This window comes from Anneissia japonica, unplaced genomic scaffold (genome assembly GCF_011630105.1).
Source record: "Anneissia japonica isolate Jap-2015-1 unplaced genomic scaffold, ASM1163010v1 scaffold724_len3256291_cov202, whole genome shotgun sequence".
Classification (NCBI taxonomy): domain Eukaryota; kingdom Metazoa; phylum Echinodermata; class Crinoidea; order Comatulida; family Comatulidae; genus Anneissia; species Anneissia japonica.
In genome coordinates, this window is record NW_022744966.1 from 1,733,768 (window position 1) to 1,758,754 (window position 24,987).

Consider the following 24,987-nt stretch of genomic DNA (forward strand, 5'->3'; position numbering starts at 1 on the left):
AGTCTGTATTTCTCATTTTTTTTAGTCTTTTGCGTAAAACTAAAATTCATGCCAATATTTTTCCATGATTTATAATAATTGGAGTAATGCAAATGCATATTTTCTAAAAAAAGTCATTTTTAGTGAAATTTTGCCGGGAATGGGGCTTTAAATACTTTTAGTGTTGGGAAAGAAAAAAAAAGACGCATCACTATGATTTTTTTATAGAAAAATTTGTCATTTCTTTTCTTTAAAAATCATTCACTACCACCGCAGAAAAAAATGCTATGCACAATTTTGGAATTCCTACACAACACAAAAAGTGCATAGCAGTTTTTGCTACACACAAAAAATGCATAATAATGATGGTACATAAAATGTGGAATGATGCGATGTCAACAAGTTTACACTTGCACATGAGGCCCACAAAAGAAAAACAAGGAAAGGGTACAAGGAAAGCATGTGGAACACACAAAAAAAATACAAGGTGAATATAGGAAAGTATGGGGAACAAACATTGGGTACAAGGACATTGGGTACAAAAAATGAATGAGGAGTGAAAAAGGATAGAAGAAAGTTCTGTGGCATAAAGGAAGGTGTGTGGAACAAAGAAGATGTACATGAAATGTGGAATAAAGGAACTTACAACTTATTGGGTGTGTGGGTATAATTGAATAGGCTATTCAGCCTCTTGAGACCCACATTCATTTATACCATACTGCCAAATATGGTGTCAGCATCCTTGTTCAACCAATGTTGGTCCAGTTGTTTTTTAAATATAGTTACAGTAGTTGCTTCAACAATGTTGGGTGGGAGATTGTTCCAATGCTTGATGATTCTAACTAAAGAAGTTCTTTCTGATTTCTAGGCCTTTATTCATAGATGGCTTATACACTTTATATTTGTGACCACGAGTGATGCTAGCAGGATTAGATGAAAAAAAGATGGAGCTGTCAATGCTCTCTTTATCTGTAATGATCTTGAATGCTTCTATAAGGTCTCCTCTTAATCTTCTAACTGCTAAAGGATACAATTTCAATTTCTTGAGTCTTGTTTCATAAGGATCTGATTTGATACTGTTCACCAATTTGGTAGCTCGTCTCTGTACTTTCACTAATTTTTGAATATCCTTTTTCATGTAAGGGTAACAAGCTTGCACAGTATTCAAGATCAGGAAGGATACATTAAAGCCAGGATTCTTGGAAAATGTGCGGTACTACAAAGGGGTACAAAATGAAACCATCATCATCTCCGTGTCACTAAAAATTCAATCGCTTTACTTAGTTCCATGATGAGCTTTTTCCATATACAGTAGGTTTGTTTGTGCAAGTGTTCTTAGTTTCTCCATGTCATTTTTAATTTTCAGTTGAGCTGTAACTCCAGTAATAATATTTAATGTTGTGTCTACCTGTAGTAATAATACTTAATGTTGTGTCCAATTGTAGTAATAAAATTTAATGTTATATCTAACTGTAGTAGTAATACTTAATTTTAGTGTCTAACTGGATACATTAAAGATGAGGTATTTAGAAAGTGTGTACAATAAGGAGAGGTACAACATGAAATGTGGAATAAAGGAAGGATACATTCTAGACAGGATTCTTGTAAAATGTGCGGTACTACAAAGTGGTACAACATGAAATCATCATAGCTGCGTCACCAAAAATTCAACCCGACAGTTCCATTTACCCGCTTTACTTAGTACGTAGTTGCTTGATGAGCTTTTTCCATATAAGGTCTTTTTTGTGCTAGTGTTCTTAGTTTCTCTAAGTCATTTAAAATTTTTAGTTGAGATGGACATTGAGTGTTGGCGAGTTGTAATTATAGTAGCTCTTGGACGTCCCCTGACGTTTCTGTTGTTTGGTCTCGATAAAGTAAAAGTTGATTGCTAGGTTTGTACAACTGTTTTTGTTTTGTCTCAAGATTTGACCATGTAATAGCCATTTCGATTCCAAGACTTCTAATAAGAGGGGCCTGGCAGTACAACGCTCATAAAGGTGTTCATTAGATATTTTATGAAATATGAAAAATAATGAAGGATTCATTAAATATGAGGTACTTAGAAAATGTAAGTCAAGGTGTACAAAAAAGCATTGAGTTTCTATGTCACAGCATTATTTCATTAATTACTCTTCATTGCAGCCTAAATTAATTTAATCAATAGGAACAGTTGTTGGCAACTTCATTACATACCCAATTTCTTTGATTACGCATATTTAATGAGATACATAAATAACAAAATTTGTTAATATTTAATATGATGCTATATATTCGTTCAACTGAAAATCATCTTCCTTGTATAACAACATAGTGTTGGTAGGCACACTTATCTAATCACACGATAATACTACAAATAACAACTTGATTATATCATCATTATGTAAAATCTACCTATAAAAAAATGTTTGCAAATGTTTTGACCTGTACTCATGGAAATTATCAAAGTTATGAGAATAATTTCATAATTGATATAAAGAGCCTTTACAACATGTTAAATCAAACATTTATATAACATGTATAATAAAAAAAAAATGTGTATCCTCCTAATAACAATAAAATGTTGTACATGGTCTAAAAGTAGTAAAATTATAGTTGTCATAGAGGGCAGGCTATACAACATGAATAAACAAACCAAACCAAGTGGTTTCTAAATACACAGAATTTAATTTATTTCACAATTATGAATCTAATTTAATCAAAAATTATTTTAAAAAAATGATACTTGCATTTCATGAAACTTTTCCTAAAGGGATGGATACGAGCACTGGAATTGGAGTCAAATGACCGTGGTTTGCTCGTTTCTGATGAAGTCTTAACCACTGTGATGCCAGTTGGTGATTTAGGGGTGGCAGTCTGTGGCGATCTGGGACCACCATTTACTTCAGGGGTCTGCGGTAACTTCCTTGGACTTGAAGGCTGCTCACACACACTATCAACACAAATTAATAATATTTTACATTGAGAAACATGTGTTAAAGTATATGATGAGCTAAAGAGTGAAAAAATTAACTGAATACAGTACTTGAATTGCTGACTTTGTACATTAACGTAATTTTTAATGGTATAACGGAAGAAACAAATTCATCATCAAGGCATACAGCCATTTAAAGATCCTTTCATTTTTAAAAGTTTATTCAATATGGATGAATGAATTGTTTTAAAACACACAATATATCAAAACACAATATAAAAAAAGGATGAATTAAGGCAGGCAGCAGACAAGAAAGCAGGTAATTTATCTTCAATTGGCAATAATAAATGCACCATTAATCACATTATCTTATGAACAGCTTATACAACTGTCTGAATGCTGTAATATCACTTATGTTGTCTCACTGAGGTTATAGTATATGGTGTTGTGTTTGACTGTGATTAAGTATGTTACTTAATGCTATCATCGTCTGTGTGGTTATGTTACTTAAGATAATATGTTTGATTGTGGTATGTTACTTAATGCTGCACCTGTACTTTTTGTATCTGGCTGTAGTTAGGTTAACTCATGTTGTGCCTGACTGCAGATTATGTTACTTATATTGCATCTTGGGGTAATGTTATTTAATGTTGCATGTAACTTTGGCTTGTGTCTGATTGTGGATTAACTTAATGTTATGTCTAACTGTGATTCATTTGCTTAATATTATGTCTAACTGTAGTAATAATACTTAATGCTGTGTCTACCTTTTGTAATAATGCTTAATGTTGTGTCTACCTATATGACAATGTTGTATGTAATTGTAGTAATAATACTTAATGTTGGGTCTAACTGTAGTAACATTATTTAATGTTGGTGTCTAACTGTACTAATAAACTTGTGTCTACCTGCAGTAATAATACTTAATGCTGTGTCTAACTGTAATAATAATACTTTATGTTGTATCTAACTGTAGTAATAATACTTAATGTTTCATTTTCATTTCATTTATTTTGTCCAACATAACATTTTGCAAACAAAATAGAGAAACAAGACTGTCGAGCTGGACAGGATTTCTCAGAAGCGTTTTAATCGTAGATCATCTTTCATGGAGCTTTCCAAATCCAACTGACGAAACAAAATACAAAAATATTTTAAAAAAGCACTAATTTACAATAAGGGGTTCGTTTATGCCAATAATTGATTTAATTCAAAAATGTTTTGATTTTATTTAAAAATGACTGGAGACTAGTAAGAAGCTCATTACGAATATCAGTTCCTAGTTCCTCCCAAATACGACGAAAAGAATGACAGAAATTAAATTTACAGGTATTACTGATGGAGGATGTGTTGATAAATTTAAGATGTTCTAAGTATCTTTTGTCATGTATCTAAGTGTGGTTGGATCTAATGGTAGTAATTTTATTTAATGTTTATGTCTAACTGTAGTAATAAAGTTAATGCTGTGTCTACCTGTAGTAATAATACTCATAAGATAGTGTGTCTACCTGTAGTACTAATACCTGTGATTATGTTGCTTAACGTTGTGTCTAACTGTAGTACATAATGTTGTACCTAACTGCAGTAATAAACAATGTTGTACCTAACTGTAGTACTTCATGTTGTTTCTAACTGTAGTAATAAAACTTAATGTTATATCTAACTGTAGTACTTAATCATGTGTCTACCTGTAGTAATAAATTTAATGTTGTGTCCAATTGAAATAATAACACTTCATGTGTCTGAGTGTGGTTATGATATTTTTATGTTGTGTCTAACTATTATAAGATAAGATAATACTTTACTATCCAGTAATGATATGTAGAAAACATGAAGTCCATGTAACAATGTGCTTTCAAGTGAATTAACAAAAATTAAGAAGTATATTGATGTGGCTTACTTTAGTAACCTTTCCGCAGCATCTGGGTTTCTGTAGACATTCTTCAATGTCTCAAGAACTTTATCCCACGAGCTAAAGATGCGATATGTCAGAAGGAATGTGTTGAGAAAATCTATACTAAGGAAACGCAGATCTGTCAACCGCTCTACAAGACGTTCAAAAGTTGCATACCGAATCTGAGGGACTTTACAGGAATTAAGCATCTTACTGAAGCGAATATCCACGTCATCTTTGAAAAGACGTGCGTCTGATCTGTAAGGTCAAATTCATATATAACAACAATTTAACAGAGAAATTTCAAGCATTAAAAAGAATTTATAATAAGCTTTTCCAACACAATATTTGCATTTATTATTCAAAATAATGATTCATTGATTGAACCATGTTAAACTATTTATTACTATTTTAAAACAAATCCATATTGATGTTATACTGCTTGAGTCATTAAAAAAAAACGTATGTTACATGGATATTTTCATCATAGTCTTTCGCTTTGTCAGAGACTTTACAGATTATTCAGATTTCAATAGCCAATACAACGATTCATTAATTTAAATATGAATTGAACATTTATATTTAAGAAAAGCTACTTAAAAATAAGTTTAAAAAAAATAGAAGAGACATTCATAAATACCAACAATATATGAAATTATATATGAAACATTATAATCAGAAAAATAATTAGTAATAATAAAAATACTAGTAATGATAAAAACACTGAATTGATATGACATTAAATGTATGTTGTAAAACTTAACCTTCCTTATAGAAGTTTCTTGAATAAATTGAAAAAAAAAATTGAAAAGAATACAAACATTCTTTCTACACATTAAACATTAAAAGCAGAAATGAATTATATTAATTTAATGATTAGAAAAAGACAAAGACTTAGTTAACATTAATTGTTCATTTTGACCTATATTTACCTCTACATGCAAAGTACTGTATATTGAATGTTTATGTTAAATATTAAATACTAATTTATTTAACAAAAGTATACTGAAGACTCTGTACCAAAAGAAATATCAAATAAATTATAATACTATAATAGAAAGTTAATTAATTTATGAAGAAAAAAATTAATGTAAGTTATATAGCAGTTGTTAAATTAGGCAAACAGTAAAAAGATAACAGTAATTTTAAAAACCCTAGAAGAGGCAGACTTTTTAAAAAGCTGAACAAATGTAAAATGAAAGAAATATGTAATGTTATAAATCATTAACCAGAAAATTAACTGTTGTTAGAAAGCATGGAAGAGTTCAAGTGATAAGGGAAATGATGGCAGTAACAGATATTGCATAAAGGATGATTAGTAAACTAGCCACCAATATACAGGTGTCTCTAAAAACATGCATGCATAATTAATGATAATAAATTGCAGGAGACACTAGGTAGCAGTGTAATAATAAAAGCAAACTCTCAGGTTATCACATCACAAAAAACTGCTTTGTATTCATCCATTAGCTATATAACTATATAATGGCTGATTTGTTCATTACTTTTATTAGGATACACAAGCAGACCGATATATTAAACTCATAGTGTAATTGTGATGTGAACACGAGCGAGCAACAAATTAACAAAAATATATTTAAAGAAAATATTAAATGCAAAAAAAAAATGTTCAAAAGGTTGTAATACCTAAGGTGTAGACTGTCGTGTGAAGGGTCACTGGCAAGACGCCTCGGTCTAGGGCTTAGGAGGAATGAAAACACAAACATGCAATAATTATAAAACAATAAAGATTCAAACATGCCATGACTCTGGGGAACAATTTTCTCTACGCAAACTGGTGGACACAATGCCTTTGTGTGGTGACTATGTGGTTCCTATGAACCTTGATCAAACGCAAAATTTTGGGGGGGGGGATCAATGAACGTTATGAATACATTTACAGATACACTGTCTTTGAGCTTATAAAAAAAAAATAAAAATTCCTATTTAAATTTTAATTTTTATTTTTAAAAAAAACATGCAATAATTATAAAACAATAAAGATTCAAACATGCCATGACTCTGGGGAACAATTTTCTCTACGCAAACTGGTGGACACAATGCCTTTGTGTGGTGACTATGTGGTTCCTATGAACCTTGATCAAACGCAAAATTTTGGGGGGGGGGATCAATGAACGTTATGAATACATTTACAGATACACTGTCTTTGAGCTTATAAAAAAAAAATAAAAATTCCTATTTGAATGTTAATTTGTATATTTAATTAGCTTTCAGTTGAAACTAAGAATAAGACATATATTCCTCACCAAATTACAGATAAATAATCCGTTGATGTCCTTGGTATAGGACAAAGACTATCTGTTAATAATTGTAAGAATATTCATGGTAAATAACAGTCTGTAAACCAGCAAACAAATTAATTGTTTTAATCTAATTTGTTCCCTTTAAATAATAAATTCAATTTCTTATTTAAGTGGTTTCCTGATTATAGCACAGACAGTATATCGTAACAAAGCTAACAATAACAAAACGCCATAGAAGGAGGGTCTAAAATGGGAAATTATCACATCATGCAAACTGTGAGGGCAGTATTTATATCGATACAATTCAGTAATGTTGAGAAAAGTATAAGCTGCAATGTGAGTTTATTGGTACAGTATTGCACTTGTAAAGGAAAGTGCAAATATACAAATAGGTATCTTAATGCACTTATCAATATTTATAAGTGTACAAGCATGATACAATTCAGTAATGTTGAGAAAAGTATAAGCTGCAATGTGTGTTTATTGGTACAGTATTGCACTTGTAAAGGAAAGTGCAAATATACAAATAGGTATCGTAATGCACTTATCAATATTTATAAGTGTACAAGCATGCAAGTATGTAAGTACTGCTTTTGTGTAATTAAATGTGTATATCATCAGAAGTTAATAGCAGATATCTTCACTTTAAAACCACTATTACTCCACTTTGGACTCACTCTAGTCCTATTCTCATCATTCCTGATGATGACATAATTAATGTTGAAATATTAAATCCCAACACAGTTTGGTACATTTATTTGTATTAGGTAAATTACCTATATGCTTCTTCTATTATTTTATTGTAGTTGCTTTAGTATATTTCTATATCATATCTAATACTCTATGCACTTTTTAATATATTTTAAAATAATAAAATTATATCTACCTTATATATAAATCTAATAACTTGCTTACAATAAATTAATTTAACAGACATCTTCACTTTAAAACCACTATCACTCCCCTTTCTATATACCCAACTGGTATGCTCCTTTTTTAGAGTCCTTATGAGATCGGCTTTACCTACCAGAAAACACTGTCCAATATTTTGAGGAGGACATGATGATTGAAAAGCTAAAACCAGGTGATTACGTTAATAAGTATATCCACAACACCTGTCCCTTAAATATCTATATCTGAAATAAAGCGGTGAGTGTGCCATGCAAATGAGCACGATAAATGCAGTGAGTCTGCTCTGATTATCTTAGGAATAGCTATTGCTTACTTGGGATTTATTACGGATAATAAGCTTATTTGGTATCATGCACATAAGTATTCTGGTCCAATTCTACAAATCACATTCATCAATAATTGATGTACTAATATGCTGAAGGATGTAATTATTTTAGACACCAAATATTCTACCAACAATATTACATTCAATTGCCTGATTACGTATTTATTAAGGCAATATGGTTTTTGTTTTTTACAAGCTATGCTTTTTGAAAAGAATGGATTTAAAGCTCATAAAATTTTACCAACCTTTTATGAATGTAACATAATAGCTTTATAGTAAATTGCCTAAATTGAAATGTTACTTAAGACCTCTGTCTATTCAAAACCATACCCACATCAAGAAGTCATCTTACTCCCATTACCATTGTCAACCTATAATTATTATTATACAGTATTATTATTGACTGGCTATGTGTAATTGGGGTGTGTATGAATTTTGACATTGTCAATAGACCTTTTATTCAGAAAAATCACAATAATATAAAATAATAACAATTACAATTATTAAAAGTGAGAGTAATAAGAAAAAAAAAGGGGTAATAATATCAGTAACACTAATAATGAGAATATTATTAATATTTGTAAAATGAAAAATTCTTGATTTATATAGCACCTCAATCTTGGTGCTAACAAAGTACCATAATTAAATGATTTAACAAAAAAAAGTTCACAAAAATAATATAATAAAAATAAAAAATAACTAAAATAAAAGTAATACCTTAAAAAATGATCAAGTGTGAACAATAATCCAGACTAAAAAGCCTTAAAAATATGAAATAAAATCAAATGTTTTTTCTTGTAATAATAAATGTTATAATGGTGAAAACATTAACATGCTTGTTCAAGTCAATCTTTGGTCAATGCCAGAAATTATGATGGAACATGATTGGATGAAATTTACAAGGGGGTAGACATCATAACACAAAGACACATAAAGAACAGAATGTATTTGAAGCTTACTTGATACACTGTGGTAAATGAATTGATGAACTACTGCTGTCTAAAGAGTATGTATCTAATAATCCATTGTAATGCAAATTGACGATACACTGAAAGAAAATTACCATCACAGTTAATTAACATCTTAGCTGAAATAGTTTCAAGTAAATTTAATCCAATTTGAACATCTTAGTTGACCATTTATCAAATAGATTTACTAACAATAGGTAGCTGTAATCAGAACACTCAAACTTAAATAGGTGGAAACACACTTTATGCATGCATACAAATTCACATCACCATAGACTGTTTCTAATGAGTTCCAGCATTTCCTAGGGCTTCTATGACGCCAATATTTGCATTAATTCTCTTAATTCTAAGCATTTATATAGCACTGCTACGTCAAGACCAAATTGTTTTAAAAATCAAACAAACAATAATTAAATAAACATAAAGGTATGAATGTTATCACTGAAAGAGGCCAGCATTCCTAGCTGTTACAAAGCAATGTCTTAGGTACAATCAACTAGCCAATACCAAAATCTTGGACTGTATCAATACTTCATTATTACCTCAATTTACTTCATAGGGGAATGTGTAATTATAATACCTGACTTATATCACTGGTCCAGGCTGCTTTATCCTGCTGTGTGGATGCTACCAAGATAATCTCTAATGGGGGTGAATTCTTCGGTTCCACTATCAACTTGAAATCTAAATTATCATATTCAGATGGACTACAACCACCTGTGGAGGAAGTCATTAAATTAAAAGTCAGAGATAACAAGGATGGTAAAGGAGAATGGAAGAACTCAAAATAATGTAGGTTAATGAACTGAAGATGATAAAAGGGGAAAAAGAAATCTGGGTTAAAGACTTACAGTTGATGAGGAAGTAGGCATATTTTGATAATGAATTGAAGAATATGAAGGAAGACAATATCTGAATCAAAAAACTGAAGATGAGGAAAAAAGGAAGGAAAGATTGGATTAAAGATATGAATAGGATGAAAGGAGCAGGACAGATCTGGGTTAAAGAATTAAAGATGATGGAGGGAGAAAATATTTGGGTTAAGAAATGATGATGGATAATGAAATCTGGGTTAAAGGCAGTAGGATGATGAAAGGAGAGATATGAGTTAAGAAGTGAAAAGGATATAGGGATACAAGAGTGGAGATATGTTTTAAAGATGAAGAGGATCAAGGATGGAGAGATCTGTGTTAATAAACTCAAGAAGATTTAGGAGGAAAGATAGATATGGATTAAAGAATCAAGATGAGAAAAAGAGAGAGTTGTGTTAAAAATATGAAAAGGAAAAAGTGATCTGCAATAAGGAATTGAAGAGGATTGAAGCGGAAGGAGATTCTTGAGTTGAAAAATTGACGACATTGAAAAAGGACAGAGATACGGATTAAAGAATTGAGGAAGGAGAGATACGAGTTTAAGAATTGAAGAAGATAAGGAAGGAAGGAGGATAGAGGAAATGAAGTTTATAAAACTAAATTAGAGTTATTTGAATAGTAAAGAATTAAGTTTTAGCAAGGAATTAGTGATAAAAACGAAATGAAAAAAGTTATGATAGGTGTGATTTTAATTTTTTGATTATTTTTTTTAATCAGTAAACTATTATCAAATAAGTTATGAATATTCACCATCATCATCGAATGGATCATAATCTTCAACGAGAGTGGTTTCCATTAAACCAATTTTACCACCAATCTAGAATTAACAATAACATAGAAGACAATTATTTTATAACTACAATAAAAAAAAAAAAAAACTCTGAACACATTCAACCATTAATTTCACTGAACTGTAATATTAATATTTTACCAGAGTGGGAAATTATTTTGAATTAGGATATTGGCTTCATATATAAATATAAATCAGAGTCAGAGAATATAATAATTAGAAAGTTACAGAATGGGCTTATACTAGAATGAAAATGATTCAGAATTAGGTCTGGGCTTATACCAGAGCGAAAACATTTCAAATTAGGGGATGGCCTTAAACCACAATGAAAATGATTCACAATTTGGGTGTGGTCTTAACCCAGAATAAAAATGATTCACAATTTGGGTGTGGGCTTAAACCAGAGTGAAACATTAAAAATAAGTGGATGGGCTTAAACCAGAGTGAAAACATCAAGAATTGGGGATGGGCTTAAACCTGAGTGGAAATGATTCACAATAAGGTGTAAGCTTAAAACCAGAGTAAAACATTAAAAATTAGTGAGAGGGCTTAAACCAGAGTGAAAACATCAAGTATTGGGGATGGGCTTAAACCAGAGTGACAAACATTCTGAATTAAACCAGAGTGGAAAATGGTACAGAATTAGGGGTTGACCAGAGTGAAATATGATTTGGAATTAGGGTGGACCAGCTTAAAAACTGATTCAGAATTAGAAATATATCAAGTTAGCATCACTGTCTACCAACCTTACAAAGATGTAGTTTGCCTCCTGAAGTTCGCATGGTGATAAGTAAATGCTTTGTGAAGAGGAAACACTGGCGGACTCCTTCCTTTTTGGTTTCTCCCTTGGCTCCCAGTGAACCAAGACGGCTTCGACTCATCTTTCGTTCATGAACAACTTGTACTAGGCTCCCTTCAAGTAAAACAAATGTAGATGAATGGTAACACTGTGTGCTTGTGATTTTGTATTGACATTTTAAAGAATTTAAGTTATAATTCATTTTCCAAAAAAAAATTATATTTATTCAAATTTTTTTCATGAGAAATCCTTTTAACAAAAGCTGAATCAAAGATCACACAAAACATTAACAATAATTAATAACATAAACAAATAGTAAGATACTAAATAGTTCATTTTAAACATGTACATATATATAACATTTACAACCAATATTCAAGATAACTTTGTCCATTATTTATAAATTGGCAAAACTAAATACATAAAACAACATCTTTTGCACAACATTATGATGATGCTGAGGATGGTCATGAAAATGATGGTGATAATGACAATGAAGATAATGGTGGTAATAATGATGGTGATAATAATGATGGTGACAATGAAGATAATGGTGATAATAATGATGGTGATAATGGTGATAATGACAATGAAGATAATGGTGATAATAATGATGGTGATAATAATGATGATGACAATGAAGATAATGGTGATAATAATGATGGTGATAATGGTGATGATGACAATGAAGACAATGAAGATAATGGTGATAATAATGATGGTGATAATGGTGATGATGACAATGAAGATAATGGTGATGATAATGATGGTGATAATGGTGATGAAAATAATGAAGATAATGGTGATAATAATGATGTCGCTAATCATGATGTTGATGATAGTGTTAAAGGTTATGATGATAACGCTGATGATACTGATGCATAATAACTACAGTATGATGACTCTGATGATGATGACTACAATAATGATGATGGTGACAATTATAATGACAATGATTTTGATGATCATGATGATCATGGAACATATTAAATTAAATAATGATGATACTGATGATGATGATGATAATGATGACTATGCACCTAATAAGTATAATTGGATAGTAATTCGACACAGATAAGTATCGTAACATTGTAAATTTTGGTAGCAACATTGTTGATTACAACAATGACGATAACAATTTAAATAATCAAAATTTCAATATTATTTTTTAAATGATAAGTGATGAAAAGATGAGGATAATTTTGAGCTTAACAATTATAAAATTTATTGTAAAATAAATTATGATAAATATGTATTGCTAAACAATAAACTACACCATTTCTAAGTAATGTAGTTTTTGAAATATACTGAAACCTAATCTGATAACACAACCATATGATTATCATCAGTTATTGGATACATAACCAATCATGCAAACACCTTACCACCTCCACTCCATAGGGAATTGCTCCGCAGGGAATCAGTTACATATCTATGATCATGTTTATTTCGCAATAAAATGCCTACCGTGTCGAACAAACGTCTGATGCACGTCGAGGAGGATGTCGCAGCCCTCTACAATCATACGCTCAATTGATAAGTTCTTGCGGATGTTTTCTGTTTCTGATACTTCATCATGCATTACCTGTAAAACAACACAAACACTGATTGCAAAAAAGCAAGGATTTTCTCCCAGTGTAATCCTAAATTCCCAGCAGGGGCAGTGCACTGCCCCTTCTAAAAGTGCCCCAATAAATTTCACAGTAACTCAACTAGGAACATTACACTACTTTCCTTTATTAATCAAATGTTATTTTATACATAATTTTGAAAATTATTACTATATACAAAATTATTATAGTTATTACTTAATAATAATAAATATTAAAATAATTCATATAGATTTATTTGGCTAGACTATTAATAATGAATTTAATTATAGTAATCAAAATTGTTTTATTCAAAAGGATCAAGTTAATAACTCTACGTGTGACAGAGACCACTGATTTGCAGATGCTTTATTAGAAATACTCTTAATTAACAGCCAATTTAAAGGTCTATGTCTTGAATATGAAGGTAGAGATGCTTTATTAGAAATACTCTTAATTAACACACAGCCAACTTAAAGGTCTATGTCTTGAATATAAGGTTAAGTGCACGCATTTGAAACACTTTCGGTTATTTTTTTGTTAAAACCTCATACAAATTAATTGTTTCAAATATTTCATATTAATGTTTGTTTTTTACTAGCTCAACATTGAGGGTATATCTTTCATAAATGTAGTTGATAATCAATATTTGATGTTTACAATATTTAAATTTGACTTTCATGTGTTAAAATAAATGAGTATTAACCAGAATAATATGTTTTATATATTTACTTCAATTATTTATACAGTATATGTAGTATAATGACATAGGACTGCAAAGTACACATTATATGAAATACAGACGAAGTGGATAACTTGTGGTAATTTACTGGGAATTTCCACTTGTACTTAGAAATGCATTTATGCATGTATGTTTAATTGAAGTACTTGTACTTGCAGATGCACTTTGTGTGTATGTTGTATTAAATTAATCTAGTCTCAACTAATCAGATTCTTTTTATTGACAATGATAATATGTATGCTGTACATATGTGTATACATGCATTTATGCATGTGCCTGAGTGACAGGGGAGGGGTTGATGTACATATTATGTGTATACATGCATTTATGCATGTGCCTGAGTGACAGGGGGAAGGGGTTGATGTACATATTATGTGTATACATGCATTTATGCATGTGGCTGAATGACAGGGGAGGGGAATCACTGTACATATTATGTGTATACATGCATTTATGCATGTGGCTGAATGACAGGGGAGGGGTCGATTTACATATTATGTGTATACATGCATTTATGCATGTGGCTGAATGACAGGGAAGGGGGATCACTGTACATATTATGTGTATACATGCATTTATGCATGTGCCTGAGCGACGGGGGAGGGGTCGATTTACATATTATGTGTATACATGCATTTATGCATGTGCCTGAGTGACAGGGGGAAGGGGTTGATGTACATATTATGTGTATACTGTACATGCATTTATCCATGTGGCTGGGTGATAGGGGAAGGGGATCCGCATGTGGCTGAGTGACAGGGGAAGAGGGTTGCTGTACATTATTATGTGTATACATGCATTTATGCATGTGGCTGAATGACAGGGGAGGGGTCGATTTACATATTATGTGTATACATGCATTTATGCATGTGGCTGAATGACAGGGGAGGGGTCGATTTACATATTATGTGTATACATGCATTTATGCATGTGGCTGAATGACAGGGGAGGGGTCGATTTACATATTATGTGTATACATGCATTTATGCATGTGGCTGAATGACAGGGGAGGGGTCGATTTACATATTATGTGTATACATGCATTTATGCATGTGGCTGAATGACAGGGGAGGGGTCGATTTACATATTATGTGTATACATGCATTTATGCATGTGGCTGAATGACAGGGGAGGGTGTCGCTGTACATATTATGTGTATAATACTGTAGGCCTACATGCATTTATCCATGTGGCTGGGTGATAGGGGAAGGGGATCCGCATGTGGCTGAGTGACAGGGGAAGAGGGTTGCTGTACATTATTATGTGTATACATGCATTTATGCATGTGGATGAGTGACAAGGGGAGGGAGTAGAATGAAAGCTATAGCAAATTAAGTTTTTATCATTGTAATCCCCATTGTAATCCCCATTGTGATCCCCATTGTAATCCCCATTGTAATCCCCATTGTAATCCCCATTGTAATCCCCATTGTGATCTCCATGTGATCTCCATGTGATCTCCATGTGATCTCCATGTGATGACTTTGTATTTTAATATTTGTTGGTTGAAAATGAAATCAATCAAATGAAATGAGTTCCTGTAAAACAGTGCTGTATAAAATACTAATAAAAATAACAATAAGATTAATAACCATTAACTTACTCGTGACAATTCTTCAAGTTTGTTCTTCGCATATTCCAGACTTTTTCGTTCGACATGGTCATGAGGGGTGTGTGCAAGTAATTCGTGGAGTGTGAGGATGTAGCGGGGGACTTGGTGCATAGGATAAGTTAGGAATATCTCCATGGACCGGCCTTCACAGGAGGGCTTTGTCTCATATTGTTTCAGCAGCTGACTAAACAGAGGTCTCTGCTTGCACTCTGCTAAAACTTGTAGACTATAATGGTGGTTGCGAACATATTCATTGTAAATACTTAACATTGGTAGTAGCATATCAAAAAGATCACCTGTAATTAATAGAAAAAAATATAATTACAATGTTTGATGAGCTTGGCACACTACCTTGTTGGTAAACTGTGAACAAATAAAAACAATATGTATTATTTGTCTCAAGAAGTAAATTTGCACAATGTAATACATTGTACAAAGTTACTTTTGCAAAAGTGGTACAGTTAAACACAAAAATTAACAAAATATACAATTAATAATTAAGTAAGTTAACTAAAGTAAAATGTTCCATTGCAGAACTAAAGTACACATTGTAGAAAGTAAATTAGAACATATAATCAATAAAAGTAACTTGCACTAATAAATGTAAAACAAGAGTTAAATTTTCAATTTAGAGTAGAGTAAAGTAATTACAAAATCAATATAAACTTACGAACGAGTGTACAGTTAAATATTAAGTAAAAATTATGAGATAAAGAAATAAAATTTAAAAACAGGAGTTAAACTTAAAATTTCAGAGTAATACAAAGCCATCTATAAAGTAAAAGAAAAATCTCATTTTAGGGTAAAAGATTTATTAAATTTTATGAATTTTATAATTACATAAAGATTAAAATAATTTTTTGAGGTTTGAAATTATCATATTTTGGGAGGCCAGTTATATTATTAGGTAGATTCCAGAATTTGGTTAATCTGTAATTAAATATACATTTTTTATTGTCTAAGTAAGCACCCTGCTGGAATGTCAACTACTTAAAATATTGTTGATATAAATAAATAAAAAAACAATAACATTCATTAAAAAAAAAACTAAAATGTTCTTAGACTGTCTAGAGTTGTTTGTCCTGTGGGCCATGTGATACAAGACAATTACTGTTCACTCCATGGACAATGTGAATTATCTTGCCCAATAAAACATTAAACAACTGATAAACAGTCACATCAATTGAAATGTATTAGTTTCCTAGTGTCCCATCAATCCATCAAATGCTCTCTGTCTATCCAAAAATTGAAGCTTTAAAATATTAAATTCACAAAAGATTTCATGGATGTTGGCAAATGAGGCACTTTCCCTTGAACCCATCCCCCAGGTAATCCACGCTTTCATGCACTTTCACAAATGCATTCACTTTTATTGCTTCTCAATTTTGTGTGCATTTATTGGTTTCCAATAGCACAATTAGAATTACCATAGCATTGGCAGCAATATAATAGAAGCACAAGCCAATATGAGCTCAGAACTCCTCAAAGAATGAGACGAGATTTGATGAGAGAATACATTAAATTGAAGTAAGGACGTATGACACGTACATTTACCATTACACAGGCATTTATTTTCCACATTATTGAGGTGTACACATCATTATGCTCCTTACTTGTGAAACACTCAAATACTCTGATAACATTACAAGTTGTATCTGTGCCGCTAAAGCTATTCTGCACTGAGAAAAAATTATTATTTAAAAACAGTAGATATTTTTATTTATATACTGTACTTCATATTGATGTTAAGCCTTATCACCATTACGTTTTTTAAAATTTACTGTCTTAATGTACAAATGAACTTAATGTTTTATTGTGAACACACCACTTGATAGTGTGTGCCACTGTTATAAAAGTGTATGGTTCAAGAAAGTTATTATTATGCTCAGTAAAATGTAAACATCCTCAGTTGTCTTACGATTTGCAGCAATGATGTAGTGTAATCATTAGTGAATACTTGGCCATCTGAAAGTCAACATACTAATGAATAATGAATAAGAAACTGGAAATCATTTATATTATCTGCAGTTTTTGCATACATTATCAATTTTGTCTTGCAGCTATTTGTTTTCGAGATAGTTAATTGCTTATATGCAAGAATTTTCCTAAGTAAGATGGCTGACAGAGACGTTAAATAAATAATTTATAAAGAAAATCAATAAATCCATGACTCCAGCTTTTTAATTTGACAAGAAAAAAATGTTTATCTTCAACTATTACTTGAGTGTTTCCAAAGACAAAATATTTATTAATTATTTAGAAAAAGGTTGGCTTAGACGGAATGACAGTACACGTGGTGCTTCATAAGGCACCAAAATGAGTAGGGATATAAAACATCAGATGGTTGCATTTAACAAACTTGGTATTGGTTATTAATATAAACTAATATTTAGATCAAATCTCAAGAATTAGTATCTGCAGGAATAAAATGCTTAATAACGATGTAAAGTCTCAGTATGTAGGAGTGTGCGAGATCTATTCAGTATCTCTTCCTTATTGAGTAAGTCATTTGTGATGGTTTCAGGACCTTCATGGTGGTTGTTTCACTTTAATCTAACAATACTTGGTACTCATTCCAATCCTTTATTTAGATCATTTATTAGTCATATTAAACCAGTTACATTCTTGAAATTGACTTGCATAACTAATCTAATTAATTCATTTAATTAATTAGCCCATTAAAATAGATTTAACCTAGCTGCAATCAATTTGTACATCAGATCAAAGTAACTTAAAACCACAAAAAAAGGCAAAATATTAAAATTACAGGTGTCATTTCAAGGACATATTATGCACATTCAGATACTCTGTCATTCAACTTAATATTCAGAATCCAGGTGTCAGCTTAGATCTGTCAAAATAAACCCAGGTGACAATAATAATACAAGTGTCAATGCAAATATAGTTATTTAAATTCAGGAAGCATTGTTCATCCAGGTGTCAATATAAACCAATGCATCATTGCACAAACAAGATTCATTATAAATTAATATTATTTCAATACAATACGTAAATGTACGATAGAACGGATTAAAAAGACTGATTTCAGCAGAAGGAATAGAATTTGAACGTGATGAGGACAGATTCAATGTTGAATTATGTTGAATTATGCATGTCTGCAGTGGTTAGTATCTCAGGAAAAAACCATCAAAGAACATCTTTGTCAATAAATCAGCAACAGTGTGTACCATACTGCCTACGAAGGATTTAACAATCTAGGTAACATTTCAAATGCTGACAGGAGTTTGCTTTAGGTATACAGTTATTACTTAATATCTTCTTTCTAGGCTTAAGGGCAGTCTCCCTTGTGATTATGTTGCCTTTACATTAAGCCTGGGAATTTTATCTAACCTAAACTGTTCTTATGTGTTTTGGATGTTTCTCCTTGCGCAGGGATATTTGTTTCAGGGCATAAGGAGGTTTGCCAGGGCACAGGGACCATCTTCCATGTGACATGCTATCTTTCCTGAGAACAGGCTTAGAATAAAGCAATACAGTTGAACGAAATCAATCTGATTGAACTGGATTACAGAATCCAATTGAACTGAATCAGTAATCCTCAGTAAGGTGGCAGTACATGAAGAAAAGCTAAGATAGCAAATACTACTCAAAGGCAACATACTGTATTCTAAGAATCAGATATATTAGTTATATTCAGATAATTGTACTCTACATATATTTTATATACTTTAATATTTTTACTTGAATATTTCATGCTACTTTATGTTCTCACAGGCATTGGACAGCCACTAGCAGTGATTTAATTCACTTTTTGGCAATTCTTCTCTACTTTTTTTTGTGTTTGTCATTTTTGTTGTTCTTTGGACCAATTAAATGAAATATACCAAAACTTAAGCTCCAAAATCATACATATATTATTAAATTTTATATTTTATTTAGAAAGCATCATGATATGAAACATATTGGAATTAATTAGTTTTTAAGTTTTTATACAGACAACTTGCTTTACTTGAATCCTACAGCACCTCATGGTTGTAAAAGTTACTTGGATAATGTAAATAATTCATTAATACATGCCACTGATATACTGTACATTCAAATGATATTTCTATTGCACCTTTTTCCAAGGGTTCCAAAGCACATTAAAATGTTAAAAAATAGCAAGTTGCCTATTAGCGAAATGTGTTTCATTAATTCCATACAAAATCACTTCTTCTACTTTAAAAACATGAATAAAATCAATTTACAATCCTGAATGCTATTCTAATGGATCAACATTTGATTTAACTACTTCTGATTTTTAATGAAACTACAGATCAGTAGAACATACAATTGTAGATCATGTTTTATGTTGATGGATTGAAACACATGAAACAAACCAGCAAAGCACTCGTTTATTAATCCATTGAGTGGTGTAGCAGGTTTGCACAGTGGCTTCTCTCTAAAAGTTAACAGATTGAACTTACTTAGCGAGCAGATTTGGAGATACATCAAATCAAACAGTGGCATCACAGCAGGTCACCTTTCAAATATATTAAATGATAGTAAAAGTAAATGCAGAACAGTTTGGAATCAATCCATTGATTGAGAAGAGTAGCACTGGACTTCGCCTAATATATGTACAGGATCAATGTATCACCATAGGTGTTCCAAAATATAAAATGAAATTAAGGCTCCCCCACCCACCCAAAAATAGAGTAGGTAAGAAGTAAAATATCAAATCAAAATGTAAAACCCTAACTAAATTCTACCAAAATCCATAATGGCCAAAGCCAACGAAATAATTATGAAAGTTCACCGGGCTATGATTGAAATATTTAATCTAAATATAAATAAAGGTTATATAAATGGTATATTTGAAAATAAATGTTTCCCTTGGAAAAAAAAGAAAATGACAGGAAAACACAATTACATTTATTTTACACACAAAATAGGACTGTAAACTATAGTATCAATAACTTATAGATATTTGGTGATACCCATAGCAATCAGAAATTATGATTCTTTTATCTAATATCAGTTCCTCAATACGAATATCAATTTACTCAAGATATTTTAGCATCATGAGTTCTAAGATAGTAAAGGAGAATAGAGTAGATAACAAGACAATGTTATGCCTCGCTGGAGGCTGCTATTCAACGATGCTTATCTTCATAAAGGATTAGAAAATGCGTACACAAAATAAATTATCATATTTCAAGGAAAACCAACTGGTACTGACGCTTCCCACTTGGACCTAGCCATTCACTAATCGAGCCTTCCATTTGGCAATCAAACCTCCCATTAAGAAATCAATTCTTCCAACTCAGCAATTAAGCCTTCCATTCAACATCCATGCATTCCACCTGATCACAGGCGAAAGCTTTCCATCTACAACATCAAAAGCTGCTGCATGACAACAATTTGCCTGCCGCCTGGATTCCAGATCTTCAACCCTGGTAGAGTAACTAATTCTTCCACATTGCACACAGGTGTTTTTCCCTACATGTTTTCCAAACTACTGAAAATATACTCTACAGAAAACCATTAGCATTGTTTCCTAATTTTCGAAAAGGCATTTAAACTTGGAAGTAAAATTCATGTTTGTTCAATTACTACTGACAGCCTGTGATCATTATTCCACATTTTTCTTTCTTTTTTGGAGGCAACATGAGGGGCAATATTGCATAGATGTCTATGGTATGGCACTGTAACAGCCTTATTAATGTAAAAAAAAATATTACTTTCCTAAATTATAAAATATGTTGAAATGCAGTGAAGCTGTAGCTTAGTGGTTGAGGGGCCTGCTTTACAATTCCTAGGTTCAAATACTATGAAAATGCTTCTTCGTTCCGGAGGTTTTTTGAATAAACTGAAATTGAATGCGGTTATTTCTGAAGACCAAAACAACTGTGACACGCCCTACACCTCATAATGATACTTAGTTTATGCAGCATATTTTGCAAATGTGTATATGGTTTTAGATGAAAAAGATTTTACAGCTACACAGAAGTGGATGAAAAAGAAGCAATTCTAATACCTTGGTTATTCTAGGATTACAGAAAAACTAACAATTTCTCTTTGAAATTCTCTTTGCGGCTATAAGTTCATAAAATATTTTATTTAGTATGAGAATTAGTAATGATGTAGTTGACAATTTGAGATGGGTTGAAAGTCGGACCTGAAACATTATAGCAGTCACAGGTAATTGAACATCGCCATGCCGACCAATAACATAATAATGACTCCGACTTGACATGTTCTCTGCAAATTACATGATCTTAGGTGTTGACAACTGATATCGAAAATGTGAGAGAAGTCGTAATGCGAGTATAATGGCAAGAAATTGCCTCTAACCCTTGACCCGAGAATGAAACATAAATGTATTGACTTAATAACACAAGCTCTTGGTGAATAATAGAGATTGTAAGTCAAGGAGATACAGTGTCTTTGTATCATGGTTTACTACTCTGTTTTAATTTATGTAAAATCTTCTTTAATGAAAGTAAAACCAATGTGCATTAGATACTGTTTTCCTTTCTTGGACCAGTAGTCATAATTATTCCAATATATATTCATTTTTATATAGTCTCATAAATTAAAATACTTTTCACAAAATAGTCTATAAATCACTAATCTATGTAATCCTAAAAATAATTACAAAGTATAAATATTAATGACATAATAATAATACAATAACTCATGGTACTAATTCAACTAAAAACTAAGGTGAGTTTCATGTTCATATCCAGTGACATACTTAGTGTTCATATACAGTGATATTCTATTCTTACAAATCAGACTATTGTCTCTTTAATGATTCAGATGACATACATTACAATCAAATTAATTCATGTCCCTTTAATAGATTAGAAAAAACAACATCCACATTTGTTACACCAATGCGAGGAAAAGAGAAGAAAGCAGATACGACGAGGCACATCATTCCAATGTGACCTACTTATGCAACCTCATAGATTGTTTATTGTCATAATTAGCAATTCTAAGAAATCGCAATTCTTCCGAAGAAATCATAAAATAACATGAGCTTAAATAGAAACTGATACCCCAGTGGTGCCAAAATCTGAAGGGGAGGGGTTGGTGGGAAGTAATTTGGGCTAAAGTTTAGGAGACTTCTGGACTGCTGGTGGGATGAATCCTTTTAGTCTCTGGAAATTAAATCAATCACTATCAAATTAAATCTTTTTTTCTGAAAAATACTCTTTCAATACATTTGTACTTGACTCCCAAGAGATGTAGACTCATTAGTAAAACAATCAAGTAAGAAATAAGCACATATATGCCAGATATATACCAATCGAAATTGGTGATTATACTCTTCTTAATTATATTCAAAATAATGTATTTCAAACTTGCAACTGATATGTAATGCAAACTCATTCATTTGCATTTGGTTTCACATATTTTTTAAATGCAGAGTATTAGTAAATTTAACAGGGCTAGATTCTTGGTCCTCTCCTATTCAATCTTTATGTTAACGATATCCCTGAACTCTTCACTCACTCCAGATGCCTTATGCTTGTTGATGATGTCAACATTTTTTTAAAACTATCAGCAGCATTGAAGATGCCGACAGGCTTCAGATGGACTTGGACAAACTTTGTTCCTGGTCTTTTACGTGGGGTATGTGCAATATCTTAACTACTACCTTAAAAAAGAACATATTCATTCACAATTATTTAATTAATGACATTCCCATTAACAGGGTGCATTCACAAAAGGATCTTGGTATTTTTATTGACAGCACCCTTAGTTTTTCTTTGCATGTTGATCATCTTGGTTATGTTTGTAGATTGAGTCAAAGTTATAATTCCCTTGTTTTAAAAAATCCTGAGTTAGATATTTTCTGTAATGACTTTCGTATGTTTCGTAATATCATTAGTAGTTCGGTTTAATGTTTGATTTATTTCTTGTATTGTTCGTTGTGGTTCGTGTTCCCTCCTGTAAGTGGCGAACTTTGTTTGCTGTTGGTTGTAAAAAGAAATAAATAAAAAAAACAAAATAAAAATTGCTGTTAACACTGTTAAATTATATATAAATCATCAAAGAAAGGTAAATACAGTGTTCAAATAAAGGACATAATAATACATCGTGTAGCATAGCTGTCAACGAATGTTGTCCTATAAATAAATGAATAAAGAAATTGTGTAATAAAATGCCTCTGACGGGAGTCAAGGTAAGCATCATGACCATTTGACCAGAGAGGCTTCATGGCTGAACAGATCCAAATTACTGCCAGATACACTCTATTACACAATAAGTACAGCTGGAAACAAATAGTTGCATATAATATAAATCAAGATTTCATTTATTTATAGGACAACATTCATTGAGAGCTATGCTAAACGATTTTTTTTTTGTATTTTGTTGTAGATATTCATTACAATATGGTAACAGGGCTTTTTCTGTTGCTTTTCCAAAGTTGTGGAATTCCTTACCTACAGAGGCATCCTTAGTTTTAGTATTTAAAAAGAAATTGAAGACCCCTACCTCTCTTCAATGTTTAACTCAGTTAATACACTGTATAGATGTTTTCATTAGTTGCACCTCCTTACTTTAGGTAACACTGTCAACTTAGCAGTGCACGATAGTAAAGCCGTAGGCATACTCTCAGTGGAACCTACAGAAGCACCGCATAGAGACGCTGAAATACGCATGAACACGGTAATGATGGCAACGCCATCTCAAAATCAGATCCAACAGCACGTACACTCGCCACTTACAGGATAAGAATGATGCTCTATAAACTAAGGCTCTTTATGAGGCTTAGGGAGTGGAGTTAATTTTAGTTGTGAGAAAAAGTCCTGCTGTGACAATAACTGAACCCAGGACCTTGGGATCAGAAGGCAAGAATTTTAACCACTGAGCTATTCAAATTCACTTGCGCACTTTCCTCTCCTTTGTGCCTGTTCTTTCATTAATTATTATATTAGTAGTTTTTATAGTGGTTCAAAAGGGCCTTGAGATGATTTTTTTAAATTGTGTAAAGCGTTATAAAAATGCATGACCATAATTGACCATTGGCATGCATAACCATTGACCCTACATGTACAGTATAGTCTTTTGATGTTGAGAGTTCTTTTTGAGATAATTCTCTTACAATGAAACAAGTGTGACAATTGTGGTGTGTAATCATTCACTACAAAATTATTAGCTTTGAACACGTTATCTCACAATCTCTCACAAATGGTCATAATTTCTTCAACAAAATATTATAATGATCAGAATCATTTCAAAAGTTGAATCCATATGGTTAAGGTCATATACTTCATGCTGAAAATATCCTTTTCACACATCATTCTACTATTTTGACTTTTGCAACAGAAATGAATTTGTCCCTAGATTTTCAAGATTTTGATTCGGTCAGGA

At 31.6% G+C, this 24,987-nt stretch overlaps 1 protein-coding gene across 6 annotated transcripts in view; it reads right to left on the reverse strand.

The window, feature by feature from the left end:
• Positions 1-24,987, reverse strand: part of LOC117119769 (ras-specific guanine nucleotide-releasing factor 1-like) — a 109,375-nt gene that overhangs the window by 17,217 nt on the left and 67,171 nt on the right. For 5 of the 6 annotated variants that reach the window (XM_033264654.1, XM_033264652.1, XM_033264653.1 and 2 more), the window contains 9 exons: positions 15,649-15,953; positions 13,182-13,299; positions 11,662-11,828; positions 10,876-10,942; positions 9,834-9,970; positions 9,245-9,333; positions 6,432-6,485; positions 4,791-5,042; positions 2,706-2,908 (listed from right to left, as the gene is read on the reverse strand). In XM_033264654.1, the coding sequence (XP_033120545.1) occupies positions 2,706-2,908; positions 4,791-5,042; positions 6,432-6,485; positions 9,245-9,333; positions 9,834-9,970; positions 10,876-10,942; positions 11,662-11,828; positions 13,182-13,299; positions 15,649-15,953 (1,392 nt within the window). The remainder of the gene's footprint in view (positions 1-2,705; positions 2,909-4,790; positions 5,043-6,431; positions 6,486-9,244; positions 9,334-9,833; positions 9,971-10,875; positions 10,943-11,661; positions 11,829-13,181; positions 13,300-15,648; positions 15,954-24,987) is intronic. The other variant, XM_033264655.1, reaches the window with a different exon arrangement.